General features: G+C 40.2%; 1 protein-coding gene and 1 non-coding gene across 8 annotated transcripts in view; both read left to right on the forward strand.

Moving 5' to 3' along the window:
* DNM3 (dynamin 3) overlaps window positions 1–24,305 on the forward strand; it is a 574,033-nt gene that overhangs the window by 541,733 nt on the left and 7,995 nt on the right. For 3 of the 7 annotated variants that reach the window (XM_065883141.1, XM_065883152.1, XM_065883163.1), the window contains 3 exons: window positions 820–1,046; window positions 2,252–2,488; window positions 22,780–22,849. In XM_065883141.1, coding sequence (XP_065739213.1) covers window positions 820–1,046; window positions 2,252–2,488; window positions 22,780–22,849 — 534 coding nt within the window. Of the gene's footprint in view, window positions 1–819; window positions 1,047–2,251; window positions 2,493–7,212; window positions 7,250–22,779; window positions 22,850–24,305 lie in introns of those variants that run through there. The other 4 variants (XM_065883190.1, XM_065883198.1, XM_065883179.1 and 1 more) reach the window with 3 other exon arrangements.
* On the forward strand, window positions 1,177–1,311 carry LOC136140997 (small nucleolar RNA SNORA18). The gene has a single exon (XR_010657693.1). It is a non-coding gene; the product is annotated as a small nucleolar RNA SNORA18 (small nucleolar RNA).

Here is a 24,305-nt window from a genome sequence, read left to right on the forward strand (position 1 = left end):
CATAAAAGACTGGTGTGTCTTAAAATCAGTGGTGTCTTAGACTTGATGAAATATAATGATTGGTTCTCTCTCCCTCAGGGCTACACAATATATGCATCCTCTCCATTCTCATCCTGCCACAAAATGCCCCTCCCCTAAGACTCATACGAATTTTTCTTATTTTAGTTTGTTTTCATATATCTGTTAACTGTGGAACCTTATGTCAGTCCTCATCACTGTTAAGCTCTAGAAAGCAGAGAATATATCACTTTTTCTTTGTAAATCAACTTGCATAATTATATACGATTCTGTATTTAATAAATACTCACTTATTGGTGCTAATTCCACTTTTGAAACAACACTGAAACCTGGGGTCTTAATAGTATTCCAGTGATTTTGGTAAAAGCTAGGTAAAGGGCTGGGAATACCAAGGAAGGAATAACTTGTGTTATTACACAGGTTTCTGTGTGTCATTGTTTCCTGTTGAAAATACCACTGCTTACCTCCTGGTACCTTCCCTTGTCTATATATAAGCCAAGCAGCCTCAGATAACATTGCAGAAATGCTTGTACAGCCAACAGGCCCTGTTCTGGCGATGGTGAGGTTTGGCCCTCTTTTCAACTAATCTATGTTTTTCTTTACTGTCAACAGCCATAAAACTGAGAGGAAAACTATTATTGGCATTGGGAGGATAATGAAGAAAATAAGCATAAATAGATGCACAATGCATCCCTTTTCCCAGAGTGGACTTTTGTGGCCTTTGTCCACAGGCTATGAACCAGTTTATCATTCAGTCACTCATTCATTCCCATTTTTTACTTTTCTGTGGTGACCTGGCAGGTTAAAGATTTCATAAATTCTGAGCTCCTAGCACAGTTATATTCTTCAGAGGACCAAAATACTCTGATGGAGGAATCTGCGGAACAGGCTCAGCGCAGGGATGAGATGCTTCGAATGTACCAAGCCCTTAAAGAAGCCCTCGTGGTCATCGGTGACATCAACACATCCACGACGTTCACGCCCGCACCGCCGCCAGTGGACGACTCCTGGATCCAGCATTCCCGCAGGTAGGAAGATGGCTCCACATCACCAGAGGCCTCCCAGCTTGTCCAGTGTCATTTTCTGAATGTGCTTCCCTAAACCAGTATGAACCTAAAGAAAAAAGAGGAAAAAAGATATTTAAGTCCAGGAGCGAGAGAGAAGGTCAGATGATCCCAACCGCTTTCAAAATCAAGCACAAAATCGTTGGAAACGCCTCATAGATTAACTGTGTGGTTTCCTTTACTTATAGAACTACTTGTTAGATCTGTGGGAAAGAACTACAAGACAGAGCTGCCAAGTAAACTATGAAAAACCTAAAAAACTTTTTATCTTAGGTATTGGCATATCCCAGTGATCTGTACTGTTCTAGGGTGTGATGGCTTAGGAGTGAATATGATTTGAACCTAGTACATTTTTAGAGTGTGTCAAATTCAGAACCGGGCAGGTCCATCTCCTGACCCTAAACATGGTCCTAAAGTAAATCGCTTGAGGAAATTGGATCCTAAAGATTACAGGTGGGGAATTTTGAAGTGTGTCCATATTTCGTTGGAGATCAAAGAAGCCTAACTAAAAGAATTGTGGGCTGACTTACATGATAACTTCTTTTTGAAAGGGCTATTTTATCTTGAAGATTATGAGTTTGGAGGAACTAAGGTGATTGGCAGTGGAAAGAATCAGAACATGTGAAATTCCTTAAAAATTTATTGACTTAAATAACTGTGTTACACATAATTTAAAAAAAACTTTACACTTAAAAAAAAATCAAGCACAATATATCCTTACATTGGAACGTTATACAGCCATTAAAAAGAGTAAGTTCTTTAAGTAGTGGAATGAAAACACAGGCCAGTTAATGTGAAGCTTAAAAAAAAAAGTTAAGTTGTAGAACATTGTGTACAAAAAAGCAATGTATATATATATATATATATATATATATATATATAGAGAGAGAGAGAGAGAGAGAGAGAGAGAGAGAGAGAGAGAGAGAAGATATCGTAGAATATAGTTAAAAAGGATACCCGGGAAAAGATGTTGGTTGTCTCCACAGAGCAAGGGGGGAGAGGAGGGAAACTTTCTTTTCACTATTTACCCTTCTATTACCGTTTAACATCCCTAACACGTGTCTGAGTTAGTCAGAAAATACTTTTTAAAAAGCAGTCAGTTATATTTTTTAAGGATGAATTCCAACGGAGAGGAGGATGGGCAAACTGCTGTCGGTCTCTGCCCCCAGGTCCCCGCCTCCAAGCCCCACCACCCAGCGGAGACCAACGCTGAGCGCGCCCCTCCCGCGGCCCACGTCCGGCCGCGGGCCCGCACCCGCCATCCCTTCTCCGGGACCCCACTCGGCAGCGCCTCCAGTGCCCTTCCGACCTGGCCCATTGCCTCCTTTCCCCAACAGCAGCGACTCGTTCGGGGCGCCTCCACAGGTTCCGTCTCGGCCCACCAGGGCTCCTCCGAGCGTCCCAAGGTGAGTGTTCTGCGCGAGACCGAAAGCAGGGCCATGCTCATCGGTTCTCTTCTCATAGCCTGACAGACAAAATTGATTTGGAAAAGAAAATGGTAAAGATACTGTGATACACGTTTTCAGCTTTCCCTCCGGGAGGGGGATCGTGGGAAGATTGCTGAGCCTGTGACACCATTTAGAAACCAGTATATGGCCTAAACCTCTCCTTTCTCAACTGGCACAAACTAAATGGGACCAAAGAAACCTGGGTCCAGATGAATGACGATTTGGCAGCTGGTTGTAGAATTTGACGGAGACCTTTGAAATGAAAGAGTCGTGGCTGGGTTGCTGCAAGCTGTGTGCTCCCTAGGTCACAAGAGCATCACCAGCTAAGGCCTGGCCTTCTCTATTACCAGAGGAATTCTAGAAAACCACTGACTTCAAGGAATATTATCCATCTGCCCTCTGAACTTTGACCCTTAAACCCAATATTATTAACTTTAATGTAGGCTGAGTAAAAATCTGGCTGGTTAATCTGATTGTTTTTTAAAAAGCTATGCATAGAAATTTTAATACATATAATTGCTGTGTGCAGTCACTGATCACATATAAGATAGAACATTGTACATTTGAATAATACATTTGGCATTTGTAAGCAGATTGTCAGGCTTAACTGTGAAACAGAATAGCTAATAAATAAGTAGAACTTGAAATATGTATACATATAGTTGAAGCTATATTCTAACCTTCATATATTTATGGTCAATATACTAATTAGAGATTTTGAAAATAGAGGGAATTAGGGTTTTTTCCCTCAACATCAGAAATCTAAAACTGAAAGAAAATAGCCCATACAGAAAGTTAGTTTTTTAGAAGTTCAATTCAGAGGGTTAAAATATTTGTATACTCCATGAAGAAAAACCTTACTATGCAGGTACCATAAAAAGAGAAGTGAGTTCTGCCCACCCATGAAGCCTGAGTCACCTCACCCTCTGATTTCAGTACTTACATTTATTTTGATCTTCAGGCTGTTGGGTATAATGAAGAGAAGAAGGGGCATCTTAACCCACTAAACAAAGGGAAGTGTAGGGGGAATAGAAGGAGATGTGCAATCAGAAGACCTGGTTTGCCACAGGCCTTGGGCCACTCATTTAACTGAGCCAGGAGTTCCTCATCTATGAAATAAAGATATAACAAGGATGTGGCCCAAATCATATGAGACAAGGTATTTGAAAGAGTCTCACAAACTGTAAAGCACTGTGGTTGTTACTGCCATCATGATTTTGGTCCCCATCAAAGAGGATATATGTACTCTCAAACCTATGTATTTTTTTTTTCTAACCTCAATAGGTTTGGCTTATAATCTATTTGGAACTGAGCTGAATTTCTGGTAATAATAGTAACAACAGGTAGTATTTATTGAGCTCTCAATGTATGCTAGGCACTGTCCTAAGAGCTTTGCAGGTACCTTTTTGTTTAATGCTCACAACAACCCCATGAGATAGGTTATTATCTATTTTACAGACGAGGCACAGAGGTTAAGCAACTTGCCCAAGGCTGCTCAGCCAGGCCTGAATCGAGCTGGGCTTTAATCCCAAGCAGTCTCCTAACCATGTCGGGGTTTCTCCACCTCAACACTACTGACATTTTTGTTGTGGACATTGTGCTATGCGTTTTAGGATGTTCAGCAGCATCCTGGCATCTACCTAGTGGATGTCGGCTGCACTCCCTCAGTTGTGACCACTAAGAATGTCTCCAGACATTGCCACTGGGGGCTGGGAGAGAGGCGGGGGGGTGGGGTGGGGGGATGCGGGGAGAGGTTAGGGTTAGGGTTGAGAAGGCTTGAGGACCCCCTCCTGGAGAACCACTGCACTGCAGTATTCAAAAGACTGTCCCTTCCATGTAAACAAGCATAAAGGTCAGCATTGAGCCTCACCACACACAAGATTAAATTATTGTTTTAGGAAACTTAAAACTGACTGGGAAAGGGTCTGCAGTTGTGCCAAGAAGGTGTGGAGGCCATTGGTGGGGCGGGGTGGGGGGTTGTTAAGCGTGGGAAGACGGGAGTCCCATACAGGAGCCTTAAAGTGGGCTATTTTGTCTGTTTAGCTATAAGAAGGAACTAGAGCAACCTGGTGGCGCCTGTCTTCGAGAATGAAAGTGCATGTCTTTGCCTGCTCGCTTGGCTGCTTTACCTCTGGGTTTCAGATAAGCTGGCTTGCCAATACCCTTTAGAGATAACTGTTGAATGCTAAATTGATTTGTTAAGCCAGGTGGAGTCGCCCTTGGTATTTCCCAGCTCACACACACACAAGGTAGGCAGCAGGAATCGGGCTCTGGAGCCTCTGCTGGAGAAGGGAAACTGCCAGGTTTCAGGCACCTGCTTTGGGGAATTTATAGGACAACAGCGTGTTATTCAAAATTTCTGGAGTATTCTCAGGTTAGAGCCAGACTTAACTTGATCTGACCTTGCAAAGAGTCTCAAAAGTAAAACAGAAATGAGGGTTCAGAGTAAAAGAGGAAAACCGGTGGTTTTTGCTGAGCCTTCCAGTTTCAGCGCCAGTTCAGCACACTGGGAGGGAAATCCTTGGGGGGACGAGGGGGGGGGGTCACCTGAGAGAGAGCAAGAAAGACTTTGTTAGGATCCTTATGCCTATTAAAATTTAGCTTTAGATGGAGAATTCTGACCACGTAAAGTCTGTTTTTAATAAAAGCCAGGGCAGGAATCCTACCAAATGCAAGCCAGAAATAGGGTTTAAGATTTCAAAAAAAGAAAGAGAGAAAAGGAAAGAGAGACAAAGATAGAAAGAAAGAAAGAAAAAGTTGAGGGAAGCTCTTGTTGAAACTTCACCTTGTTCTATTTATTTATATACTCTCTTTTCCCTCCATGACTTGCCTCCATTTTCTCTATTAAAAACTAAAATAACTCGAAATGCCATTATCCGTCATCTCCAGAAAAACAACCCTTAGGCTTCCGAGAAGGAAGTTTAATTTTTTCTCCAGTTTTTTGCTTTCTTAAAGGCACTTTCTCCCCTTTTATCTGAAACCAGAAACTCATAACGTGACAAGACAGCATAAGCAGTGTCCTGCCGGCTCCCTGCTGGGCTTTAATATTACAAAGGCAAAAACTGAACTTTTAGAGGCAAAAGATTCTGCCACTCAGCGTGTGCCTGTGCACAGTTTTCTTCTGGATAATTTGTGATTTCATTAGCAAGTTGTGATCTTCACTTTTAAGAGCGTAGATTTATCGTAACCCTATTCAGATGTAGTGAAAGCACCTGCAATTGTACAGAAACCATGAGTGTTCTGCTTTTAAAAAAAAAAATGATGATTTTTCTATCTTTCCATTCCAATGTAAAGGACGAGGAAGGAGAGAGGCTGGTGGAGTGGTTTTTGGCCCAGTTTTTCTCAGCTGCTCAAGCTGCTCTGGTTTATGTGCACGGAGATTTTCAGTGAGGGCTAGAAATATTGCAAACTACATGCCTGTTTTAATTAACTCCTCCTGAACTAGGGGAGCATCTCTATCCCAAAGAGCCTCACCAGCATGTATGCTTCTGCCACTAGAAAGTTAACTACGCAAATCTGATTTGTGGGACATTCTCTGTTGCCCGAATGTTTGGTGTGTCCCCTCCCCTCTCACCTCTATCAACTTCTCTGAAGCGGCTGAAACCCAGTTGGAAAATCCCAGCTAGTCGTGTCCTTGTTGAGCAACATGATCTTAAACAGACATCAGTACCTCTTTAGGGGCCCTATTCTCTTACTTGAAGATCCTAATCTTCACCAAACACTAACTTTAGGGCTGATGTAGCTATTTTCGGTTACAGCTTCTTAAAATTAGCTAATTGGGAATCACAGCCTTTGACATTAACAGAACAAATTAACTGAATCAGAGTGTGTTTTTCCTGGCAACAGCCGACTCTGGCATTATTTCACTCATTTGTCTTCTCCCCTTTCCTTGGACTAGGCTATTTTGCAACGGTCAAAAGGGGATAAGGGTAGGAGGAAGGGTCTCTATCCAAGGAAAAGCAAACTTCATTTACCTCATCACCCAGTCTTCTATTTAAAAAAAAATTTTTTTTTGAAAAATAGAAGTCCTTTCTTTTAACCACCCCTGTCACCAAGTCTGATGGTGTCTTTTAAAAATGACAAAAGTGAATCAGAGGAAAGGACTTAGCTTTTTACTCCAGCTCATTCACATGACAGAAACACAGCATGGAAACCAAGAAATGCTCCACAGAAAGACTCTCTGGTGAGGCCCATGGTGAAACTGGGGTCCCTGCACTGCAGAGACAGCCCTGGAATAGCATCAAGATTATCCCAGGGCCTCCCACTTATGCTCCTTCCATGACTTAACAAAGTTTCCCTGACTTTACATGCACACTTTGAGAGTCTCATCACAGCCCCACATTCTCAGTAATTTACTACTCAACCAACCATGGCAAAAGGTACATCAGTTTCTCTACATGAAGAGACAATCCATGCACTCATGTTCTTTTTTTTTACAGAGGTAAAAGCCATTTGGTTCTCTACAGTTTAGCTTAATCTGGTTTTAAATGTTTGACCCTGATGCTCTTCTGTACCATATCTCTTTTACGTATTTTATATGTTGATTTAATTGACAGTTAACACAGAATCCCTTTCACCTAGAGATAAGGTCTCCCTGTTTTGTTTTCAGCCAGTCCCCTGAATTTTGAGTAAGAGCAAACCCATGATTCTTATGAGTGTGTCTTTGCATCCCTAATATCAAGGTTTGGTGCCATGAAGGACGAAGCTGCCGAGCCTTGAAGTTGTGGGCTCAGGGTTCACGGACAGTTAAGCGACTTGTGGGACTAGCCTGTCTGACTCCCCAGCAGTCATGTACTGGAAACACCCTGACTTACTTCCTCCTCAACAGCCCTCTAAGAGTACGACTTCTTTTAGCAGCTGAGTGTCTTTGGACAAGTGATGAATTCATCTTGTGATTTCTGATTTCAGCCATGAGCTTTCTATTTTCCTCGACATCCTTCTCCTTTAAAGAACAAACAAATAAAAATATGATTAGGTGTTCTGATTTTTCAGGGAACAGTTTTTATATTTAGCAACTGGATTTAAAAGTCAAGCAAGGATTTTTACAAAGTATAATTGCTGAGAATAGAAACAACTTTGAGGCGTTCTTTCTGACTCTTAGTATTTAAGGCATCTCATGAGGCTACTATGTAACAAAATTAGTTACAGAAATCCCAAATGTAATTAATAATTTGTTGCAGGTTTAACATGAGTTGTCACGATGCTTAACATATTGTAATGAAAATGGGAATTTGGCCACAAGCTGCTCACTAAAGAAAAGCGTCCAATTTAATCTGAGCCCCACAATTAGATATTTCATCAAAATCATTCAAATGCCACAGTGATTCTGGTTGTAACATAATAATTCACTGAAGTGAATCAATGGTTAATGTCAAAGGTTTTCATTCTTCAGGTCTTGGTTTCATTCTGGTTCAAGTGGAAGTAAAATTAGCCTGGTGGTTTCCTTCTTGGGTATAGCAAACTTGAGTCTACTTTACACAAACATCTGCGTCCCGCCACAGTCCAGAATGACTGGCAGTCTGTTTAGGCAAGGCCCAGGAGTTTGGGAGCTTTGCAGATGTGTCAAGGTAGATTTCAGATTGCCTTTCAGTTTTCAATGTGCCCCTTATCTTACTTTTCCAAACTTCTGATGGTGCAGGAGGGTACAAGAAAACGGAGAATAAGAAAGGATCTGCATGAGGCATAGTACAAACAGCAGAAATGCAGACAGGCAGCAGGGCAGTAAATATAACAATATAGCATATACCATACCAGCCCCGTGCTAACTGGCATTGAGTTAAGGGAACAACTGCTTCCGTGTCCCACGACCAAGAATAGCAAATAGCTCTGTCATTGTTCTCGTTTGGCACTCTAAACTGCTAAGCTTCAACAGTGTAGGGAAAGCCTTTCGAGTTTCAGGGTACCTAATCCTGCCCCTGGTTTCACCTGATTGAGGAAGACAGCCAAGACGGGAGTCTGGCACAAGAGCCACTGACCAGTGAAAAACGCACAGCCAATAATTGTTATTCTTCCTGCAGCCACTCAGCAGCAAACTGTCACCAGTTGGAATCTGCTGAATGTTCCTATATATAAGTTGATGTCAGCTCGGAGAAAAGAATTCTACCCAGCGTAAGCAGACCCACAGTCTTGTAGACGCACACAAGCTAGCACTTCTGTTTCATCACTGCCCTCTTTTGTCTCCCTCGCTGTCAGAAAAGAATGATTTTACAGGGAAAATCTTCATTTTCAGGCAGTTGTGGTCAGATGGCATGTTTTTCAATGACTTGAGAGATTCATGGCACAACATGATCCATGGCTCTTTCACCTCTAAATTTTATATAAGCAGCAAACTCCAAGAATGAGCTGCTGGACGCCTCTTCCTCCCTCTGACTTATCAGCTACGAGGAGAAATTAGAAGTGAAATTTAGCTTACTGGAGCTGCTTTAGCCGATAGCCAGGAAATTAAACATGAAAATGTAAATGCTGCATCTTTCTCTCAGAATGTGCTTTACATGCCTCCCTCCAGCAGAACGAGAAAGGAGTTGAGGATTTAACTGAGGGTTTGACGGCTTTTGTCTGCTTGTCATAACTTTACTGCTGCTTAAACATAGAATTTTTAAATGCCCAACGTTAAAACCTTTAGCTTACTCTAGCCAACATATTGTAACCATTGTCTAGGGGAACCTCTGAATCTAAACACATATTTACACCCTTTAGTTGCCAAATGAAATCCACCTGGCTTACCCAATGCTGTTTCCCAAAGAATATTGCACTTTTGGTCTGGCCAGTATTTTTAAATGCAGGGGACCGGGTGGTGGGGTTGGCGGGGTGTTGGAAATGCATTGGGTTTGCAAGAATCTGCATGTGTACTGATGCCACATTACCGGTATTTAGGTGAAGTTTAGATCGTATGGCAACTCTGACCAGAAATAGAATTCCTACAGAGGGCAAAGTCCAAAGCCACAAGGAACTGAGGCAGCCTCATCATGGCACAGTACTTCCTTTTCCTTCTGGCTACTTTCCAGGCGTCAGAGCCACACGATAGGCAAACCTGCAAATAACAAGTGCTCTAATTTCTGAAATTAGTTTTTAACCATTCCCATGAACACCAGGAAATGTCCACTCCTGTTTTCCAGTCAAAATTATCTGCTCACATGAATTCTAGAAAGAACACATTCCATCCAAGGATCAGGAAAAGAATCCTTAATCAAAATGGCAAATAGCAAAATTCTCAATCATTCATGGTCAATGACAAGGCCAGGCCTTCTTGATTTTAATTGCTCAGACACGTGGAGAATTCCAAATCTTTGTGACATCAGCATTTTCCCCCATTGGGATTAGTTTAAACACTGAAAAACAGGATAATACTGTTCTTGCTGCTATTATGGGAACCCAGTAAATATGCAAGTTAATATAAAATTTAGAAATATGCTTCATCCCTTTCCTATTTTTTTTTGTTTGTTTTGTTTTGTTTTTTGTAGAAAGGCTAATGAACCAACTGAGACAGAGAATCAGCTAAAGACTAGATAACCACCAACTAGATATACCACCACAAGTGAATCCCCAAGCTTCTATGGCAGTGTTGAAAACCAAGAGAAAGGAGACCTCAGGTGGCTTTGAATATGATTTGGAAAATAATCATATTTTACAATCAAATATGCCAGTTGCCTCCACCATGTAAACACTACCTGTATTAGGTTTCAGATTTTCATGATCAGCCTTATCTAAATTTCAGTGAATTTTGCATTCATCTAGAATGAGACCTTTTATGAGAGTAGGAGACAGGAAAGCCTTTTCAAAGGTATTTTGCAGCCCAAGAACCTAAAATGGAATTATTCCACTTGGGAATGGATAATTATGTAAGATATATTCTGTACCACGTGTATTTTTTTAACTTTGTATTAGGATTACTCTCAAAGCCAGTTTTAAAAGTGAATGAAGTTTTTCCCTCAAATAAATCTCCTCCTAGTCTCGTGTTCAAGGGTCTCCGCCAGAAAGTCTGCACACTGCTTTGCCTTTAGACCACCATTCATGGAGGAAAGCTATAAAAACTGAGGAAAACGCCTACTTATTTTTAAAACAACTAGAATTTCTTCTTGCTTCTTAGTAGTATTGGAAAATATTTTAATAACTAAAATAATAAAACTTCATGTGAGGCCAATTCTACATTAATTATTGCCTCTTGGGGTGGAAAATTAAGGAAACATTAGTAAATGTGTTAACTAGAGAAACCACTGCGCTAATTTCCCTGCACGTATCTGGGTCTAAGGTCACAATAAAATCCATACTGTACATAGCCCTTAAAAGAAAGCAAACTCACAGTTTTAGCTCTAACAATAGTAGTATCAGAATACTCAGGACTGAAATTAATGGACCATAAAAATCCCTGTGATTCATCAGTAGAATTTGATTAACCTACTTAAATGCTCTACAGTTCAGTTTAGGGATCTGTAATGAGGGTTGTTGATATGATTGCTTGATTTGTTTTAATATTTCAAACACTCTACCCCATTACCATCTTAATACTCGAAAACTAATGAGTATTTGAAAACTCATTTTAAAGCACCGTATCTTTGAATAAACATGTTGAAATCGTGTTTCTTGCTTTTGCTTAAAACTTTGGTGTGTGATTGATGCCACCTTGTAGATTTCCCTCTTTTTTTTAACTGTACTCGCCTCCTTCAACCCGGGACCTTTTCTATTTGATATATAGTGTTTATCCAGTCTTCTAGGTGTGTGAACAATACATGGGGCACTCATACCAATGACCATTGTTACTGTGTTGTTCCCTTCCCTGTAGAGCAAGAAGTCTCAGCAAAATATTCTTGACGGTCCCAAGGAATCTTTGCAATTTACAAATACTTTCACAGTCTCCGGAGACTCTTCAGGTTTCTGTCAAAATGATGTCATTTTTATCATTAGAGTTAACTTTTCTATTTTTGTCTATAGATTTCATACCACTTATTAAAGTGCATTTTGAGGTACAAAAATATGAAGCTAGAATAAGGAAGGTAGCACTGACCGTTGTCTCCAGTCCAGAAAGCAATGTTAAATCGGAAAGGCAAGGTTTTAGGACATTTCTTTTTACTGCATTCTCGTTGCACTCCTGCTTTGTACCCCAGTCCTTCTGATTCCCCTTGTCTGTCAGTTGGGCCCTACACCCAGTTATACAGGACAGTCTTCCTTTGGTTACTTCTGTCTGACACCTGCCTTCTAGCTGTGTTTGGCAGGCCAGCAGGATGAGGTAATAATCAGAAGAAAATGTTCTGGTTCTTTGGCCTCATCCATGTACAACATTATTCAAAACAGTTTTCTGTGAGTGAGAATAGAGTTGCTTTGAGGTCCCTTGGTCTAACATTCTGTGGTGGTGTGGAGGAACAAAACTGTAAACTTTTTTGATCCCTTCTAGAATAGTGGAAATATAAATTATACCTGCCTTTGTCCATCCTCTCAGTGATGTTTACAGACAGATATATGTAGAAATGAGAGCCTTTCATTTGTAAACATTCTGGCTTTACTCTCTCCAAGTCCAGCCATCTTCTTAAGCACAGCTCCCATGGTCGTTACAGTCGTGTTTTCCTAAAAGCATATTTTGTGAACTATTTCTCCAAGATGATGGCAGTTTTTGTAAGACAGATGCCTAAAAGACATATGGTTTTCATAGATTTTTCCGTCTAGACTAGCTTTATTTAGTGACTTTTGGTCTGAATTGGTCCAGTTAAATTTTCTGTAGGAGCTTGTATAAAATTTTTAAACGTGGGCATACCACTAAGGTGTAAAACAAAAAGTTTGACTTCTTGTTGGCGAGCGATTAAAAGGGATTGGTTGAAACTTTCCTTCAGGTTAAGTAATTCTGATCATACTGTACGCCCACTCGTCTATTCCTCTCCCACAACACTGTCCAAAATGGAAAGGCTTACCCTAAAAATCCGGTAACTGTTAAATTCATATACTTCTCACTGTTTTCCTGAGTAAATTCTTTGTATTCCAGTTGATGTATGTGAATGTGTTAGAAAGCTCTGATTCTTTCTGCAGACTCTTTACATGGCCCAGGGGACATATGATTCCTTGCCCTTTTAGCACCAGTTTTTACAAACACAGCATTTCCCTCATTTTAAAAAAACACCCAACAAGCCACTAAGTAAAGGAGACGAACATACAGGAGTTTTCGTAGTGCCTTCAAACACCAATGAAAAATTTCATTCTAAAATGCGGTTTTTGAGCCGGCATCAAAGACTCATTTAGCAACAATATGACACTTCAAGAGAAAAAGAATAACTTCTAGACTTGCCCAGAAAGCAGCCTTTTGCTCCCTCTTTTGTAAGAGCTAACACCGCAGATCCGTTCCCAGTTTAACTGCATCAGGACGAGGAGACTCGTGGAAGGGAGAAAATGTGGGCCGTTCTGTCTCCACCAGTATCATCACTTGGCTTCGCACTAAGCACTTAATTGGACTCGGTCACATATTTGTTCACTGACATGGCAGCTTGCAAGGCACACCGCCTCTGTTTTTCTGTTTGCTTTCAACTTTTTTGTTTTTAAAATTTGAACTCTAAGGCATGTTAGAGCTCCTCCTGCTGGAATTTTTTTTTTTTTAATCGCGGGGATTCTAATTAGTAAACAGTAACTCGTCTCCATTTTCTCCACTCTGACTGATACGAGTGACCGGAAAAATACCACATGGTGCGTTTAAAACTGGCCTTTTAATTCACCGGGTATCACAGGTCAGGCAGAAATGAAACGCTGGCACAACGTAAATCTTCTGTAAGTCTTCAAATTCCCTGTGCTCAGTTTTTTCTTGTTGTTGTTCTTACAAAAATAAGAGGAATTGGAAAGTTAACTTTTGCATCAGTATTCCTAATTACATATTTACCCTCTTTGAGATAAGGCCCCACGTCAGATATCATGCCCGAAAGCTTCTTGCTCTCTATCAGAAAGGGGCAAAAGGTCTTTTCCACCTTTCCAAAGCAGAAATGAATTTTACACTTTCTTATAGGGATCCAGTGTTGCCTTTTCCCTCCCCATCCTTGCTTGTTTTGCTTCTTCTCCCTGAGTTGAGATGACAAAGGAATATGCATCTCAGAAGTAGAAGTTTGCCTCTCCCAGTAGCTAGTCCTTAGCACCTCCTTCCCAACTTCTCCTCCTTCCCCCAGATGTCTGAGTTGGCCAACCCCTTCCCCTGGTGCCTGGGGTGGGAGTGAGGGGAAGGGCAGGGAGAAGAGGACAGAAGAAGATGAAGAGGGTTAGAAATAGTTTTACCCCAGCTACCATCAATGGGAGTAGGTTTCTACATACAGCATGTAAGTTCTTAGATCTCTTTGGGCATTTCTTGAAAAAGAGAGAGAGAGGGAGAGAGAAGGGAGGAAGGGAAGGAGGGGGAGAGAGAGAGAAAGTCTTCCGAGGGGACACTGCCTAACTTCTTTCGATAGCCATGTGCGTGTAAATCTCTTTAAAAGCCACATCCTCTCTCTCTATGTAGTTTTCTCATCACTGTATTCCTCTTACCTTCTGCTTCTCTGCATACGTTTTAGTCTTTTTCTCTACCCAACTTATCTGTCGTCAGTGATACAGTACAGAAGCTAAAATATAAAAATTAATCTCAGAAGTAATGCTTTTTAGGAATCATATTTTAAAACAACTAAAAGCCCTCCAAAAGTTATTTGTTTTATGAATTAGGACTTGGAGCAAAACAAATAATTTTGCCACTTGTGCTAAAGAATAAGACAATACTTGATTTCTCAAACTGACAGTACTTTTTCTAGCTTTTTTTCCCTTCATACATACTATCTCCTATTCCTGGAATGCCAGTCCCCTCAACTTGTTTTGTTTTCTTCAAGTCCTTCCAATCCTCCAACCTCTTTCCATCCCCAGGCTAAGACTCCAGGTGTCCCTGAAACTCTTGAGGCATAATCCTGCCGTAGCACTTACCCAACTGTGGACACTGTTTACTTGTCTCTCTTCCCAGCTCAAGTAGAAACTCCTGGGCAGCGACTGTCTTTATTTCTGTACCTCTAACTCTTAATACAGCACCTAGCACATAAACAGGGCTTATTGAGGTAATGAAAGAAAACAAAATGTGTTGATGTTTGGTGTTTAATCAAAGTTTATTTTTAGAATTAGCCCAATATTTAGTGTATTTTAAGAAACAATTTAAACACACTTTCTCTCTTGTTCTGTTCTGTTGAAAACCTTGCCTGGCTAATTCTTTTTACAGCTCATAAACTGAGCAGATTTAATGTGGGTAAATCATCCCTTAAGCTGCCTTTTTGCTGCAGCCACAGAAGTGGGTTTATCAGTACCATCCTTACGGGTGAAATCCAAGTCAGATATTTAAAATAAAGTAAGGAAAGTGTGGCGAGGTAGGTTATATTAGCACTTATCTCAGAGACTAAGTTATACAGTATACTATATGTTTGCATCATCAAATAAAAACTGTGGACTGTTTTTCTCCTTATGTTCTTATTTCAAAGTCTATCAATTGATTCATACTTTCCCAATAGCATACATTATAAAATCGTGGGTTCATTTTCACAGAGGAAAGAGATGCTGGCTCTAAAATGTAGCAAGAATCATATTAGAGAATTTTTTGAATCCTTTAAATGGACTCCAAGTTCTCTGTTCTTTCCAACATCTACTGTAAACTATTCTTGGACAGTATCAGCTTATTCTGTTACTAAAGCTAAAAGGCCAAAAATATGCTGGATAGCATCCTATAGTATTTTTGATAATAAATTACAAAATATTACCTTCCATGTGGACAAAATCATGACTGTTTATAGCATTTTTCTGAACTTATTAGCCTTAGATTTTTTAGACGTGTAAAACCTGTTTTTTGAATAAATGCTCAAATCGAGAAGCAAAGCACAACACAATGCTGATATTTAAAACGCTGTGTCCCATAACCTGTTCTCTTAGAGCAGACATTAGCAAGAGGAAGTCCTGGGTCATAGTTAGTTACCTTTCCATTTCACCGGGAGGTGTGCTCCTGTCTGATTTATCCTTGGGGATGTTCACTCATTCATGTTCTTGAACTTCTGGTAGGGACACTGCCCCCTGCAGGTGCTGTGGAAGGCTGCAGGCAGGGTAAGGAGTAATCTCAGGTTTTAGGAAAGCTTATAACGTTGTTCAGATGCCTTAAACTTTGAAAAATGATGCAAGGATTAAGTAATTCAAGAGGGTCGTGGAGAAGAAAGGCGTTTCAGTTCCTGGGAAGGAGATACTATGGGCATCTCCCAACTCAACTGATTCTGACGCCACCAGAGCCATTTTTGCCTGGAGCCACTCTAGAGCCGAACGCAGCAGAGTGCACTGTGGGAGGCTCTCTTCACAATTTTAGAAAACTCAGAAGCAGTTTTTGCTTTTTTTCTCTTTTGTTTTCTAAGAAATTCGTCCAGTGTAACCCTCAAAAAGGAGGTGCCTTACTTCTTGTGCTTAGGTAGAGAAAAACCTTCATTTTTTTTTTTTTGATCTGTTTCATCAATAAAATTAAAAAGTTGTGCAACGGCTTCCCTGGTGGCACAGTGGCTGAGAGTCCGCCTGCTGATTCAGGGGACACGGGTTCGTGCCCCGGTCTGGGAAGATCCCACATGCCGCAGAGCGGCTGGGCCCGTGAGCCATGGCCGCTGAGCCTGCGCGTCCGGAGCCTGTGCTCCGCAGCGGGAGAGGCCACAACAGTGAGAGGCCCGCGTACCACCAAAAATAAATAAATAAATTTGTGCAAGTTGGTATTAGATTCTCATGGCTCCTAGAAACCGGAGATGTATAACTCTCTCATGATCCTAAATGCAATTATCTGTAAATTAAATTTTGAGACAGTTATATCTTAAAGCTTCACCTATATCTAATAAGTAGAACTTACGGTATAAATGAAGCCTATTGCATATCCTTTTTTTATGCAAATAACTATCCTCTTAGGCAGATAGCATTCCCCTAGAAGTATCAATCTTTGAATACTTTTTTGAGGGTTTTCCTTTTTTTTTTTTTTTAAACTTGGGTCCACCTAGCTAACTAGGTTGGATTTCAATCATACCCTCTCCAAAGATGAGCGTTTGGAATGCATGGTTAGATGTGCTTAGTTTCTATACCTACTGCCATTTTCATGAGCAAATACAAGCTTCCCTAAACAAGTAGTTATTCTTCTGGTGATGACTAACAAGAAAACTACCATAGCGTAATATCTTTGTCTTTATAAAATAAACCTAAAACTGACCCGTGCTTGAGTCTAATTTCCAAAGGTATCAAAGTATTTCTACAACCATTTCTTCATCTTTCTTAAGATTTTTTTCCAGCACTTTCTCTTTTTGCTTTTACTTTACCTGGCAAGTGAAATGAATTGCTAATGAAGCAGGGACAAAATCATTTATTATGTCTTAGAACAGTTTTCAGAGCACAATCCCAGGACCAGCAGCATCAGCATAATCTGGGAACTTGCTAGAAATATCTCACCCCTTTAAAAATTCTGTGTGGGACCTAGGAACCTGTGTTTTAACAAGTCCTCTGGGGAATTCTGATGCACTGTCCAGTTTGAGGACCATAGCCTTAGAACATGCCAACATAACTGCCGAATAGAAAGAATCCTGGCCTGGGAGTCATGATATCTTGTTTTAAGCACAGGAAAGGACAGAGCCTGAGCTACATAGACCCAGGCTGGCTCACATACTTGCCAGATAGATAAATCCCACTTCCCATCTTGAAGAGGAATAAGGGCAGGGGCAGAAAGACCAAGCCATTTCAGTAATCAGTGTTATGCTGATTACCAGGAAGCAGGGAGCTAGAGGAAAGGTAGCTTCCATCCTCACCCCCATTCTGATGCACCCCTGTTAAGACAGTCTCCCATCATGAATACCAAGAACCAGTTAACCCAAAGAAGTGCGGATGAGAATTTAGTTCTTCCATTCTTAGAAGAGAATCGAACAAAACAATAAGACAGCTGACCATTCTTCTCTCTTACCAGTGTAGCCAGTTGCTCCCCCACCATGCCTCCCACCCCAAGTGACCGTTTGACTTTCTTACAAAATTTGTCATTGTCCAAAATACTGCAAACGGTCCATCCCTGCAGCTACAAAGGCAACGTCAAGTATTACATCTTTCCCTTTGATTTGGAAGCAGAAACATAGCTTTTCTATCGTAACCATAAGCCGCCCACACACAACAGTGTTTCAATAAACACTAAGTGATGCAAGATGCTCCATTGCAATATAATGGGTAACTTAATGAAGCCCATCACTGCACAAAGTAACAGAGGAAAATTTGGTACAAAACAAATAACTCTGCTTGGCCCAGAATAAACTGTCTTACGAGGTGAATGTCTTTGGAAACTCTGAATGGTTAGGACCTAGACCAATGAAATGAACCTTAACAGTAAACCTTAAATGTTTTTCTGGTGTTGAAGTTGGCAAACATCTTAGCATTACTTATTAAGAAAATTCACACTGAACAACTTAATGCTTCTCTTGAATTGCTTTCTATAGAGATTATTGGGGGATTATTGTTGTAGAAATAAGATGATGCTCATTTCTTCCAGTAGGGTTGACAGACTTTTTTTTTTATAAGTAAAATTATTTTATATATAAATAGTGAAGAAGTTAGTAATCATAAGCTTTCATAATCTATGACACTGACACATTAAAAAAAACAAAACAAAACACCAAAACACTGTAATCTTTACTTAAACATTCTAAGACCGAGACAGTGAAGCATTTGAACACACTTTTTAGGGTTGTTTTGTTTTCCCTGAAATAATGGCCAGTTATGCTATTGTAGTTACCTAAGCAAGCTGTTGTCATTACCATCAGTCAAGGGTTGACAGACTCTAGGATTTTTAATTACTCAGTACATATATGGGTTACTTTAACCTGAAACCAAGCATATTTTAAAGATGTTATAATTATTTTAAGAGAACATGATGGAAATTTTATCTTTCTTTTTCTTTTTATCATTAATTCACCACACAGGTGTGCAGTGCCTAGTCAATGCCTTAGGGACTCCGTTAAAGTGCCCATAATGGGGGGCTTCCCTGGTGGCGCAGTGGTTGGGAGTCCGCCTGCAAAGACAGGGGACGCGGGTTCCGGCCCTGGTCCGGGAAGATCCCACGTGCTGCGAAGCAGCTGCGCCAGTGCGCCAGAACTGCTGAGCCTGCGCTCTGGGGCCCGCGAACCACAGCTGCTGGGCCCGTGTGACACGGCTGCTGAGGCCCGCGCACCTGGAGCCTGAGCTCCGCAGCAGGTGGGGGGCCGCCGCGGTGAGAGGCTCACGCACCGCAGTGGGGCGTGGCCCCTGCTCCCAGAAGCTAGGGAGAGACCGCGCGCAGCAACGAGGACCCAACACAGCCAAAAATAAATAAAACAAAAAATAAATTTATTTTTTTTTAAAAAGTGCTCATAATGGATAGGTTCTCCTGATTTATTTATTTGAAAAAAATATTATGAGCCAAAGGCGACGCCGAGTTCTGGGATACAGTGGTAAACAAGACAAACAAAAGACCTGGCACATAGCAGAAAGTTATATTTTTCTGGTCTCCTGCCTTGCCTTCTATGTGCAGTTGCCCATTACCGTTGACCTTGTTGTGTCCCATCAGCATGGTCCAAAGATTGGGGTGGAGATTAATGAGAAGTTGCTGTTCCATCAGAGTATTTCAATCTTTCTATTCTCTGTCTCCATCATTGAACTCCTCCATTCCACCTCATCACTTAATTTCTAGTTTCTTTAACCCCATTATAGACCTTCATTCTCTTATGACTTTCACATTTTATGTGCCACAGTTAAAATCATATTTGCCCCTGCTTTGACCACATTATTGTATTTTCAAGCTCTGAGAATATATTCTCAGAGTCTGACTTACAAAATTTTGCCTCATTTTTTCCACATAAATGGGGTGCTATGGTAAAACCACTTGCATACTTCTCTTATCCCATTCATCTTCCACTATGAATAATAGGTTTTGAGTTTTTAAAAATCATGCAGCATAATACAGTCCACATAGTACATGCTCAATAAATAACACATGCAATGCATAAGTGGGAAGCATGTTATAGATCACCTAGTCTGAGCCTCCTGTGACATAGATGAGAAAACTGAGGCTTAGAGAAGTTTAGTGATTAATGATTATACATACTGGAAATTGGAGCTAGAATCCACATCTTTTGACTTCTGTGTAAACTTGCTGCCTCAAATATAAACCTCTGACAAATGCCTCAAAAGATTGCATCTCTGGCCTCATTGGACCCGCTCACCTTGACCTGGTCTGTACTCTAACCTGGCTAAACATCCTTGTGTAGGTACTTTTCAGTCATTCATTTGTTTGTCTACTATTTAATAAATTTTTTTTTTTTTTTTTTTTGCGGTTCGCGGGCCTCCCGTTGCGGAGCACAGGCTCCAGACGCGCAGGCTTAGCAGCCGTGGCCCACGGGCCCAGCCGCTTCGCGGGATGCGGTATCCCCCCGGACCGGGGCACGAACTCGCATCCCCTGCATCGGCAGGCGGACCCTCAATCACTGCGCCACCAGGGAAGCCCTTAATAAATATTTATTCACTGCCTTCTAACCACATTATACAATGATGAATATACATAATAAATACAGAATATGTCGTCTCTGCACTCAAGAAATTTGCAATCTACTGGAGGACACAGGCAATAATCTAGTAAATAAATACATAATGGCAAACAGAGTTAAGTGCTATGAAATACATAAAACTATGAAGCCATGAGGAGTGGTGGTTGGAAACCATAGGATGGTCAGGAAGTGCTGAGGAATGACATTTAAGCCAAGAACAAAAGGATCAGAAGAGAACTCAGTTCGCATTCCTTTCTGTCTTGGCTACAACCCTTGGTCAAAGCTATCACACATGCATGAAACAATTTCCAACCCACCATGCCACACTGTACTCTGCCCCTCACTGCGATTGTCATTTAAGATCCACTTTTTTCAAATAAAATCCCCTAATTAAGTCCATCCCATTATTAAGCCTCTGGTAGAGTTTCCCTTTTTCAAGTTCAAATTCTGGCCAACTCTCTTGCCCCTCCTGTAACTGCTTAAATGCTAAGAATATATTTCTATAGGTTATGTGACTAATTGTCAAACTCCCTGAGGAAGAGCCTATGATTTACTATTTATTCCAAACATCTGCTGAACAACTGAGCAGTCAAATACCCTGTAGGTAGAGTTTCCAAGAGTCTAAATCCTACATGCCATTGTAGCTTTTTTTTTTTTTTTTTGCAAGAGCAATGATTTACTAAAACAAAGAAAAACCCCTTAATATTATGTAAAGATCAATGGTTATCACAAGTATTCATAAGTTGTTTCTTACTTCTAGGAGTAACTTTCATTTATTCATTTTGTCAAACATTCAGTGGCTGAATGACAAGCCCTGAGCTAGACACCACAAGAAAATGAAGATGAGTGAGACAGCCCATTTCTAATCAGTTGCAATAAGCATATAAACCTAATTCTAGAAATATGTTGAGATTCTACAGAAGCATCAAGATAGGGAAAGGTAGGTCAGAGAAGACTTCACCAAGGTGAGTCTTGCGGGAGGAATAGCAGGTTCCAGCAGATAAACAAAAGAACATTGAGAACATAATTGAAGGCAACACCCTGCTAAACACTCTATGAAACAACTCAAGTGGACATGACCTCTGGCCTCTGGAAACTTCACATCAAAGGAGAAAATGATGTAGGTTCAAATCCAGGACATAAGTTAAACAAATATGGCCATTTCAAATGAAAATGAGCAGTATGCTAGTGAAAGCGCAGGTGTTTTTGCATGGTCGTAAGTGAAAAGGAAATTATAGGAGGATTTTTCCCAGCAGGAAATTACCGAAACATTTCAGGTGGTCATGGTAGCAGGTAGCCTTTCTGCAGGAAAAGGACTTACTTGTTTACTCAAATTAAAGAGCTAGTAGGGATTGGTTTAGTTTCATAACTGTGCCTATAAAGTATGTCTAATTACACTTTCAAAAACTGAGCGCCTGCTTAGTAATAATGAGACTTAGTATAAGAGGTTAAACTGAAATGCACCTTCCCAAGGAAACCTTTCCTCTCAAGCCTCCTGGTCATTTTTCAAGTACAGGAGGCAAAAGAAACTCTACTAAGATCTATGAGTTTGTGCTTAAGTGGTCAGTATCTGTACCATTAATCAACAAGAGCTCTTTTGCTTTGATCTTTCCTTGACCATCTAATTTTATCTTATAGCTCTGTAATTTTTTAACATTTCATAACCATTTTCTTTAACTTTTCTAACTTCACTCCTTCATCCTAAGAAAAAATATTTGATTTGATCAATTTAATGTGTCCAATACAGAAGAAAATTTCATGACATGACTGTAATTCCAGAAGGGTTCTTTCTGAAAAAAATCAATGGGGGAGTTTTATCAAGAAGAAAGGTTTCAATTTGCAGAGTTTGTTGAATTTTGTTGACTATAAACATTACTCTCTGAGATATGACATATAAAGTCAAGTACACACCCAAAAAAGCTTATTAATACATTTAGGAAATAAATGTGTGGGTTCAGGGAATAAAGAGTATTAGTTGGTAAAGCTGAGATTCTCAGATATAGTAATATTTCGTTATCTGGAGTTTATTCAGCAACCTCAGCTATTAGAAACACCATTACCAACCAGAAAGTGAGCAATACTGTTGCTAAGAATAAAACGTTTAGGACCCAAAATCGGAACCAGAGCTCATGCAGTTTACTCAGGCGCTCACCTTGAGCCTGTTTACACTCATTGTGGAGAACTCTAAAAACCTTAATTTTTCTTTCTACTGCTTAGCAAATTAGAAGTAAAATACAGAATAAGTTGGAGAAAGCTACTGCTACAGACAATGAGAAGTGATAATTAACATCCAGACAGGGAGAAAAAATAAGAAGAATATTACTTAAAGGGAAATAAAAACTCAAACCCCATCAGTCTCTGAGGCCTAAATACCTTATTAGTTCCTGGAGTGGGCATAACATAGTACGCTTCGTACTCTGTTGACTGAGAAATATGCAGTGTATTTCAGGTGGCTTTTAAATGACTTAATATTTTTATTAGTATTGGGAGAGACAACTTCAGTTTTTAGCAACATTTGTATATGAAAAAATACCTCATTTAAAAACAAAAATGCTAGGTGAATGAAAGGTGACGGTATTAAATTATTACAAATGGCAGCCACTCCTGCTGACCTGTCTGCATGAGCATGTGTGTGACGGCTCTTTCTCAGTGTCTTTGGGATAACCTTCTGCTAGATATTCTACTTGTGTCTTTACCTGTCTCTTTCTCTCTTTCTAGCCGGAGACCACCCCCATCACCTACTCGTCCCACTATAATCCGTCCACTAGAATCCTCCCTGTTAGACTAAACGAAGTGTCTGGCATGGCAATTAATTACTAATGAATTATGCAAAAGCAAAATATTTGGTAACCGTTGCAGTAAATCATGAGTAGTCGCATGTGTGGATATCAGTCGGCAAGTAACCAGTTTTACTAATGCATTCATCACTCACCTTCATTGCTCATGATATGTCAAACTTTTGGGGTTTGACTCTTGAAAACTGCTGACTCTTTGAGGCTTTATATGTTGTATCAACCAAAGTAGATTCTATAGCAGCCCGCTACTTTGTGGACCATTGGCCTACCCTGGCATATATTTGGAATTGCTTTGACAACTTTCCCAGGTTACCTACCAGATAGCCCATTCAATATAATTCCTAAGAGATAAGAGATGGTGGGCTTAGACCTAAATGATACATATTTATTTTTCCACATTCTGTTTTGACTGACGGAAATTATGTTGTCTATTATACATGTTTCCGCCTACGCCGTGATTAGCTATTTAGATCCTTTCTCCTTCCTCTTTACTTCATAGAACTGCTAAGAAGTGATTTTTTAAAAGTTAGGATTCCTTAAAAATAAAACTTTTCCAGAAGCATGAGGTAGTTTGCAAAGGAAAAGTTAATGCATTGCTTGCTCTAGAGGGCTTCTCATGGCAATGTGTTTTGCTTCAAGCTAGAAGCATATTCAACAGTGAATTAAAGCTTGTTTTTTGGTAGTCAGTCAGTAAATTGGGCTACTTTCAGAGTTCAAGGAAGAAGCAAAATATCACATCTCTAGAAGTGTCTGTACAAATGTAATTTCTTTATTCACGTATATACTTACCTCCTCACAAGTTACAGTGAAGGCTGATATGGAAAATATTTAATTTTTTATATTGATCTAATTTTAAGCATGGCTAATTATACTTCAACACTAATTCCAGTTGATTTAGTTAGTTAGTTAGTACAAAAATATGTCTCCCTTTCCATGCTAATATTTAACTTCCTAATATAAAAATTTAGCCTACCTTTTAAACAGTTTAATGTAACTTTTTAATCGGTTCTAGGCTTTCTTAATAAATCCTGAGCCTTACTATGGGATAGCCATATTTAAAGAATGGGACCTGGAATGGAAAGAAAAGATGCCCTAGTTTGAGAGCAGAGCTCACACTCCTACAGTCGGACAACTTCAGAGTCTCTTTCCAGGTCATTCCAGAAAATAGTATTAAGACATCGAGATTTAAAGCAAACTGGCAAATTCTAACATTTCTAAAATTTATAAGGGCAGCTTAGCCTGAGGGTTAATAGTTCAGTCTTGAGGCTGACTTTTGGACTACCTAGAACTAGATGATTAGCATGTAGGAAACAGCCAGAAGCCAACCGGAATTTTGTCTGCTAACTGTTCCCAGACAGCAGACCAAGTATTCACTGCATAGTTGTGTCCCATGACACCATTTCATATTCTACAGAACTAAATCAGGTTTAACCAACTGAAATACCTCCC

This window comes from Phocoena phocoena, chromosome 1 (genome assembly GCF_963924675.1).
Source record: "Phocoena phocoena chromosome 1, mPhoPho1.1, whole genome shotgun sequence".
Lineage (NCBI taxonomy): Eukaryota > Metazoa > Chordata > Mammalia > Artiodactyla > Phocoenidae > Phocoena > Phocoena phocoena.